The sequence below is a fragment of the Cibotium barometz genome, chromosome 36 (genome assembly GCF_041138505.1).
Source record: "Cibotium barometz isolate CiBa-2024 chromosome 36, ASM4113850v1, whole genome shotgun sequence".
Lineage (NCBI taxonomy): Eukaryota > Viridiplantae > Streptophyta > Polypodiopsida > Cyatheales > Cibotiaceae > Cibotium > Cibotium barometz.
The window spans coordinates 42,623,022-42,632,613 of record NC_141081.1 but is presented as its reverse complement, the minus strand read 5'-3'; the positions used below and the strand labels follow the sequence as shown (position 1 = coordinate 42,632,613).

Sequence of the window (9,592 nt, the reverse complement as noted above, 5' to 3'; positions counted from 1 at the left end):
TACCATGGCTTGTGGTAGGGCAAGTGGAGACCTAGGCATGAATGGGCTTCTTGGGTAGATCCCTCATTGTATTTGCATGGGTACTTCTAGGGTATAGGTAGTGACCACTAAAGTTGTGCAAAACACTCATTAATGTTGTGAGAAGAGGAGAAAATGCTTCTTGGACCCATGTTTGAAATATAGTAGGGACATTCTATTAATCAAATGTCATGACATTACTTGTAAATTTTGCACATTCTATCAAGTAAAAACTATTTTCACTAACAATTAAGACGACAAAATAAGACTACTTCTATAGGAATAATAAAGAAAATGTCATATTGAAAATGTGTTTGACCAAGGAGCAAACGTGTGTGTAGGTGCACTATGGCCACCAATGCAAAAAATAAGGTCTAGCGCAAACTTTGTTTTCTCTATAATTACCTATTTGATCAAGCCATGTTCTCATTTTAATTCAAATGTCTTAATTCTTTATTCGATGTGCACATTCAAACTTCAAATATAATTTTATAATTTTATGTATGTATATAATCTAGACGCACAAAAGCAATTTTTTTTTCAAATTCCTAATTCAAAGATATTTAAAACTACCCCTATTTACACATGAAAATAACAAGTTTCTAAGTCTTTACATCGACCCATTGCCAAACAAAACTATTTTTTTTTCAAATTCATAATTCAAAGATATAATAAATCAGCCCTACTTACACATCAAAATAACAAGCTTCTAATTCTTTTCATTATGAGTGTATTTACTCCATTGCACAAACACATAATTTTTTTCAAATTCATAAGCTTCCGAGTCTTTACATATATAATGAACCCCATGCACTTGGTGTCCTCAGAGAGAGGCAAAGGTCAAAATGGAAGTCACCTGCTGAATGGATTTACCTCTTTGCAGTCCCTTACTCAAAAGTCCCAAAAATTCTCAATTTTGAACCTCTCTTGCAAACCGGACTTTTGGAGCTCCAATAACTCCTTGTGAAGATCATTACGATCATCCGTGAAAAACGGAGATCTTGAAGTCTTCACAATTAGTTTAAGCTGCTCCTTCAGGCCTTCATCCAGCACAAAAGCCTCCAAGCCCTTTACGACAAGGACAGTTTGCAGATTTTCACCTCTCACTTTGAGCCACGCTTTCCATGCCTGAACAGCTGGTCCTTTCTTTTCCCCTTGATCTCCTTCAATCTCCATGAAATCAACGTCAGACTGCTTGCTGCTCCCCTGCATCTCCTGCTCTTTCGTAATCTCCTTCAGAGCAGTTTGGATGGGTTTTGAAGCAGATGCTTCTACTGAAGCTGAAATTACCATTGGATCCACCCAATAGGCCCTTGCTTTATCGCCTTTATCAAACACATTCATATATAAGCTCATGTAAGGCAACTTTAATGCTACACTCAACCCTGCATAATGAGGAGAAGCCTTGGCAGCAGTTACATTTGTAGCATCCTCTTTTTCCCTTAACTTCACCTGAACATAGATAACCGTTATATTGTCCACTGTCAACTCATCATCATCACCACCAGTAAAGGCAAAGATGAGGAGATCAACCCCCCATGCACCCGCAACACATTGGATAGCACAGCCTCGCTCAGCACACTTCAAAAAGTCATCAAATGTCATATCAGAGAGCTTCTTGTAAATCCTTTGAAAAGAGTTGAAATGCAACCGGGCATTGGCTAACTTCTTTTCTGCGTCAGTCAATGCTCGCCCAATCAACTCCAACAACGACTTTCCAACCAAGTGCTTGCAGAAATCATCCACAGTGTAGAGGCCAGGCTGTGTTTGCTCTCCATCATTTTTGGCATGTAGAAGTATGATCTTAGCTACCAGCTCCCCTGTAAATCCACTGTCAATCCATCCACCTGCAAGCGCGTTCACTAGTGACCCATAAAGTTCCCGACTCCTTCCTGATCTATTCAGAATTCTACTGGCCTCTGCTGCAGCCATCGATACAAGTGGCTCAGAGCTCCACACTGTCCACACCAGTTCACGAGTTGGTGAAACAGAAAGAACTGACAGAAGATGATTCGCCACCAGTTTTGACGCGAGTTTAGAACGGGGATCGACATCAAGCCCAATGGTAGCTCCTAACAAACTCAATGCTGCCTCTTCTGGGAGGTCCTTCCTTTTAATGATGTATTCATCCCATTTAGCAGACCCTCCCAACAGCTTATCTTTAGCAAGGCTGTACGTTTCATTAAAGGCAACTTGCTTCCCTCCTTGTGTGTACTCCTCCCCTTTAGGTAAATCAGGCAAATAAGACTTGAAAGTAGCCCACCACAATGGCCTGCCATATCTCACAGCCCAATGGGGATTAGCAATGTTGTTGAGAGTTTTGGTGGAAAAGAGCTGCAGTGAATCCTTTTCTGAGATGTCTGCTGAGAAGGTCCCCCAGATTGGAGGTGCTAGCATGACATCACAAGCAGCTACTCGGTCTGAAGGGTCAGTCCAATCCGGGGCAGCCCAATCCTGGGCAGAAAAATTTGATATCTCAGAGGATGTGTCCATAAACAGCACTAGAACTCCACTTCCACTGGCTGCACGGGTAGCTCTCCTAATTGGACGGAAGCAGTTCAAGTGATTATCATTCCTCACCAGATGCCTAGCTTCATCAAACACAAATAAAATCTCCAACTTTCGATCCTGCTCTATCATAATATCCTTAGGCCGTAAATATTCAAATATCACCCTAGTCTCCCTTTCCCAGACAGTCCATGTAAGCTGCTTGCTACCCTCCTGAATTTGTGTCAAACCTTTGGCGAAGTTTTCCTCTAGAAGTTTGTTGGTCTCCTTTTGCACGTCCTTCCAATACATGGAGCCTTCCATTGTCTCTATCAGAAATTGTTCATGACTCCAACCACTATTCTTGACTCTGTTTGCCAGCATACGAATGCATGCGATGAAGTAAGCCAAAGTAAAATTCATGCACGCTAGTTGCCCTTGTAGGCTCTCATCGCTGCCAAGATGCTTCATAGCTTGCTCACAGAACCACTTTGCTATCCAAGAGCTCTTGGGATAGCCACTCTCGCCTGCAAACGAACAATAAACCACCCATACATCCTTCTTCCACAATTCGCATACCAGCCTGCTCTTCCCCCAGCCACTAGACTGGAAAAGGCTAGCACTCGGAGCATAGCCACCCTTTTGCATTATGCATGTCAAAGCTCGATACATAGTGGAGACATTGTCCGAGTTCTGGTATTCCAGCTTAAACGCCCTTTCTGAAAGAGCATGAAAAAGAGAAAAAATCAGAGAGCAGGGGTCAGAAATCTTTGCCTACCTCCAGTCAGTCGGCTTACCTCTGACATCCATCCGCTGCTTTTTGTGTAGGCCTGAAAATAGAGAATGAAGCAAGATAACAGTTGAGTTCCAATCTCCAAAGCCCTACTCACAGACACAGACAGAACCTTGTATCCAGTTAGGCACCATACATACCTCCTGGTTCGTCACATACGCGAGTGTGCAAGACGTTGGGCAACGGACGTACATTCAATCCTGCAATTGGAAACCATGCCTTGAATGGTTCCACATACACATCCTCCACAGAAAGCGTATCCATCAGCCAAACCTTGAAGCCCTTCTCAAGATTGTCTGGCACAGGCACGCGTTTCACATCCCTCCTGTCAAGCGTGTCTGGATCTGTGGCTATCTCGCTCGCCGGGTGTAGCGCGATTTCTCTCACCATCGCTGTGGCTTGTGCCGGTAGGGTTAGGATGGAAGAGAAGGGGAGGGTGGGGAGAGATGAAGACAAAAGGTGCCAAACTCATCAAGAATGGAATCATACAAGAGAGACCTCGCGCTGGTGTAGGCACCTGTTAGTAAGGGCTCAATGACCAAGAACTGATGTATTTGGGATACTTATTTTTTGCTTTTTAGATGTCAACTTTTGGACCTGGACCCTAAGTTAATCAAAAATGCATAAAAAGACATTAACAATGATCATTTAACATTGACCCTAGTGTGAAACCAACCTAAGTATAAGAAGCTTTGGGCATTTCACCTTATTGGAAAGAGGCTTATGATATTAACATTGTCATAGTCCACAAAGTGCACGGAATCATAGATTTCACTTGCCTACATACATACAATATATAGATGTTGGTCAATCCTCGTACTTACATTATATTCTCTAATGAGATGCAATTACATAAGAGACCCAAGAATGACAAGTCTCTTTTGGAGGGGGCTATTTGAAAATTTGGGCACTAAACTCAATTTCTCATCGATCTATCACCCTCAAACGGATGGGCAAACAGAGATTGTGAATTCCATTATCCTTGATCTTCTCAAAAGCTATGCTGGGGAGAAAGATCAAAGTAAACAATGGGAGAAATACTTACATTTGGTAGAGTTTGCATATAATAACACGGTGCATACCTCTACAGGGAATTCTCCATTTGAGATTGTTGAAGGCCGTCCAAAGCCTCCACCTACCTATCTTAACGATGCATTCAAATATATTCGTAGCTAATGAGTACGTGCATGACATCAAGATAGCTTTTCAAAAGATAAAAGAAGCTATTGAGGTGTCACAACAAAAGCAAAAACGGGTTGCTGATAAGCATGAAGGCCTTTAGAGCTAAAAGAGGATGAATGGGTTTTGCTCAAGTTTCCCAAGGCTTGTTTACATCAAAAGACGAACAAGGATTGCCAACGAAGGCCCACAGGTCATCAAAAGATTTATCCTAAGCTTTCTAAGAGGTATTGTAGTCCATTTCAGATTCTTAAAAGGATCAATGCAATGTCTTTTAGACTCAAGTTACCAGAGCATTGGCATATACATAATGCCTTTCATGTGAGTCTACTTAAGCCATTTAAAGGTACACCCCCAAAATGGACCCTATAGAAGAGGATCCTCCTGAGATTGATGACCAAGAGGAGATCCTACAATATGACGCCATCCTTAAGCATGAGGATAACATTCTTCGAACTGGTAAGGTAATACACAGGTATTTAATTAAGTTTAAGAATTATCCTCTTGAAAATGCTAAATGGATGCATGAACCCCAAAACTAAAGGATTCTCTTGCCCTGTTGCAAGATTATAAGTTCCTTCATGATTTAAATGATAACCAAGATATCGATGTATAAAAATGTTTAAAGATTTAATACAATGTTCTTTTTTTTCTTTACTAATGTATATTAAAATGTTTTATGTGTGTACACAGTGTTTCCAAAGAATAGTTTAACGATGAGTTTTTCTCCTAAACACCTACTAGACTTGCCATCTAGTTCAGGAATGTAATCTTGCTCAAATGTGGATCTAGAGCATAGATGGGATTCCATTGGATTCCTTAATGGGAGTAAATTCAAAAGATACTATGACCCCCTGAGCCAAGAGGAGTTACATGCAATCCATCAAAAGAAGGCAGCTAAAGAACAAGCTGAGCTTAAGAAGATACAAGCGAGAGTTGAAGCCAAAGAACGTCAACAGCGTGCTAGGCGCCAACGAGAGGCCAACTTGGGGATTACACAAGCATTTTTCGAGGAGGCAGACGAGGATTCACTGGAATCTGACCCGCCTCTAAGATACCCAATTGAGTTACAGAGTCCTTACGGGGAGGTGCTATATAATGCATTATTGGATACAGGAGCTCAACACAATTTGCTATCATATGGCGTGTGATGTCAACTTGGAAAACCACCTTTATCCAAGAGTGCTATCCAAGTTCAAGGAATCAACAAGAAGAAAACCCCTGTCTCAGGAATTCTGCACACTCCGGTTGCCTATGACAAGGGGACCGTAATTCAAAGTTTTTTGGTTATGCCTACGGGTACCATGGAAGGGACTATAAACTTAGGGCGCAAATGGATGATGGCCACCAAAGTGCAATATCGATTGGGCAACTAGACGAGTCACAATGCAAGAACCAACACTAGGTCTGACCGCTCAAAATCCCGCACCTAAGTCATCCACTCAAATGCTAGATAATGAAAAATCACAAAGTCCAGTGGCAAAACCATCTTTGATTGTTTGCCACCCCTCTAACGCTTCAACGCCAAGAGTGGAAACATGCAGGGTGGTCTCTAAAGCTCCGCTTACTATGCCAAAAAAATACGTACAAATGGGTCCCAAAAGCTTTGTTAACATCTATCTCCCTTGCTCAATCTCGTTCAAACAAGAAGCCTCGTAGGAAGAAAGCAGCTACACACCCGAGAAAGGACAATGTAACATCACGATGGATCCCTAAAAAATTATTAGTAGCCCAAGGGTACTACAAGGGGAATGACCAGATTTGGGTCCCTAAAGATTAGCTGAATCCCTCTACATCACCTGTAAAACCTTGCAAACCAATTGTTGCCACCCCAACGACAATTCAAGACCGTGGTAAGGGAAAGGTAACAGAGTGCTCCGCACCACTTCTTCTAGAGCTAGTGTGGATTCCCAAACGATATCGATCATTACCACCTAGCTTAGGAAGGGGGGAGCCACATGAAGCTTCTAGCTCCTCATGCCAGGCACACGCTGATATAGAAGTTTCTACATGCTCTACACCTACTCTTGTCAACACCCAACAAGAGACCAATGAGTCTATGTCTCCCTTTGTAAAAGTATCATCGGAAACCATTTCCTCCATTCGTCAATGGGAGCGTACACTAACATCTCTGCAATTGGATGTGGCCACAAGGGTCATAAAAAGCTATCTGCCCACATCACAACCTATGACCCGCTGGACAAATTGGTTCCAACAGGCTGCAACATCATTGCAGAAAATATGATCTACCCTAGGAAAGGGGGAGCATGTACTCACGCTCGACATTCTATTGCTCCCTCCCTAACCTTCTCCCCTGACCATGTAATTGCCAAATTCAAGGGGATGTATATATATAGCTTCATACATAGAAAAGAAAAGAGAAAAACAAAAAATAGTAAAAAGAGCAAGAGCACAAAAGAGGAGAAATATCCGTATACAATCAAGAACTAGATTGACCTGTCACTCACAAACCTACTGATGCTATATCTGTGTTTGCAGATATGGCAGATGCACGATCATCATACACTTCATCCACTCCCACCTTTGGTGAGAGGTATCATCTGTACCTTTCTCAGATATTTCACATTTGCTATCCTGTAATGGAAACTGAATGGGATCATATAGATGTACTAGCCAGAGAGGAAAATGTTGAGGAATTAGAATGGCTAATTCGCCTATTGACCATGACTGACCCCTACTCCGTAGAGGACATATCCCCATTAGCCAAATGCTTTCCTTTTCCACAAGATGACTATCCTCGCATGGTTACATTCTTGATGAGTTTATGTGGATGGGAAAATGAAAAGGAAATATCTGACAATGATGAATGGACGGATGAAACTCATGGCACTACTGAGGTTGACTTTATTTATTTGGATGATGCGGATAGAGGCTTAGCCTTAGGGCTAGAGCCAGGACTCTACAACATCCTCTTACCTTAGGGCTAGAGCCAGGACTCTACAACATCCTCTTACCGTATCCTTAGTAGTAGTGTGGTGACTGGTAGGTAGGTTAGTGTTTTCAATTTTTTTTCTAGTTTGGATTCCTTAAACGAGTCTTTAATTTTTCACACTGATGTGCCTCTCGAGGTATAGTGCTTGTTAGTTGGTTGTACAGGTGGAAAAGTTTGAGGCGGGTTCGCTTTCAAGTCCTGAGATAGCCCCAACACTCATACATAGTGCTTTGTTAGTTGCTTGTTAGTTGGTTGTACAGGTGGAAAAGTTTGAGGCGGGTTCGCTTTCAAGTCCTGAGATAGCCCCAACACTCATACATAAATATCTCATCAAATTGCGGGCATTTTTCTCATCGAATTAAGGAGATCTCCAAAATACAGGTGTAATTCTTCCATACCCACTCTCTTTCGTTTTTACTGTTCAATTAATTGCATGAACTATAATGCATGACCACATGGAAATTGTCAATGTACTACTTAGTTTTTGAAGTTGCCTGACGTGCTAGTGTGAATCATTAACGAGTTTAACCTTATTGGAGAATGCATGCAGTCTTTAGTTAACCTTGGAATACGATTGTCTTAGGTCTAGGATCAAACCATCTTAATGTTTGACACCTGGCCATGTGTGTGTTGACCTCTAGGACATAGCTTTTACCCCTTTGTCGAAAGGATGCAAGACAAATTATAGTTCAGGAGCGAAGATCAAAAGAAATTTAAAAAAAAAAAAGCCTACAATAAATGGCAATACAAGTCTATGATGTGCTTTAATGTTGGCCTATCGCCTTATTGATACTTGGTAGGCGAGGAGTATTCTACTCCAGACCGATGCCTTGGTTGGTAGGGGGTAGCCTTGCCGAAGGTGAACTAATAGATTCCTGGATAATGCCTTGTGTTAAACATGGTACCAGGATCGATGTTAGTTTTGCCTAAGGTCGCCATTGTGTGTAAAAATTGTCACGTGCATTAAAAAAAAATAAAGGCAAAAGGCTCTTGTAACTCTGATGTTTCTTGTGTCCCTAGGCTCATGGTATTAACTTGTTCTTAGAGTAGACACAATGTGGTCATCTGTTTATTTCTTAAGCTTGGTTATTTTCCTTGACTTAGGCCAGTTATAAACCTTGATTAACCTTTGACACCTTGCTAACTCTTGATTTACTTTTAATAATTTTAAACTCCTGTAAATTTGCTACACTAGCTCATTCATGTGACCCTTAAACTAAGTTCTCATAGCAACATCCATTGTGGTCTAACATGCTTGAATTTATACACTTTATATCTTTCGAATTCTAGCATACTTTCACTCTACTTCCCTGTTTTGCAGACGGTCTACCACAACAACCCTATCGAGCTTACCATACCATAGCTTCCGAGGACGGAATCTACATCAGGAAGGGGGGCATGTTAACCTATGACGGACAATGAGACGTACTATGTTTTACGTCATGTAATTAGTTTAACTATTATGAGTCATGGGCCGGGCTTGTCGGCACCATATGCAAAGGATAAAGGGATTGGGCGATCGCCGATGAGAGGCGCACCTTGAATATCAATAGGATAAGGGTTAGGATCGGCCGGCCATGTATGGGCGCCCATGTGTGAACGGCCAAGTCACCTATAAGAGTTAAATTAAACCCTAAAATCCTCATTCTCATGTGTTGTGAATACAAGAGTGCTCTTGCCTTATCTCCTTGGTTTCCTTCTCCTGCGTGTGAGAGAGAGAGAGAGAGTGAGAGAGCGATCGAGCACTGTGTCGCGGCACGACAGCGACGGCAGAGAGACGGTAGAGCGGCGACGGTGGCTCCTTCTTCACTGCGACGCGGGAATCCTTTAAGGCGGCGGTTGAGCGGTGAGTGACACACCTTTTGCATTCTGTTTGAGCTTGCTTTCTTGGTTGTATGCTTGCAGCCATTCGTGGCTCGCATACGGTGTTCGGCAAGTCCCCAGCTACGACCTGTGCGGCAAAAGCGCACATTTAGAAATTATTATTATTATTTTTTTACCCTACCTAACCACTAAATGCAACTAACATGAATATGTGTGTAAATACATACATATATATATATATATATATATATATATATATATATATAATTACATAAAAATATGAATTATGCTAATTATACTAATTATGCAAAAAATTATAGAAATTTAAAAAAATACAG

The 9,592-nt window shown here is 41.6% G+C and overlaps 1 protein-coding gene across 1 annotated transcript; it reads right to left on the bottom strand.

Moving 5' to 3' along the window:
• Positions 1 to 760: 760 nt before the first annotated feature.
• Positions 761 to 3,848, bottom strand: LOC147617914 (uncharacterized). Its single transcript, XM_086776166.1, has 3 exons — positions 3,439 to 3,848; positions 3,303 to 3,335; positions 761 to 3,224 (listed from the first exon to the last, which is right to left on the bottom strand). Exons 1-3 carry the CDS (start codon positions 3,686 to 3,688, stop codon positions 910 to 912), a joined length of 2,598 nt encoding a protein of 865 aa, XP_086632292.1. The 5' UTR covers positions 3,689 to 3,848; the 3' UTR covers positions 761 to 909.
• Positions 3,849 to 9,592: the final 5,744 nt, after the last annotated feature.

What these genes read in the sequence shown, in the direction of transcription:
- LOC147617914 (XM_086776166.1), bottom strand. Translation starts at nt 3,688, where the DNA reads ATGGTGAGAGAAATCGCGCTACACCCGGCGAGCGAGATAGCCACAGAT. An exon ending in CGTATGTGACGAACCAGGAG is followed by an intron (nt 3,336 to 3,438) that starts GTATGTATGGTG and finishes CTCTATTTTCAG; the next exon opens with GCCTACACAAAAAGCAGCGG. An exon ending in GCAGCGGATGGATGTCAGAG is followed by an intron (nt 3,225 to 3,302) that starts GTAAGCCGACTG and finishes ATGCTCTTTCAG; the next exon opens with AAAGGGCGTTTAAGCTGGAA.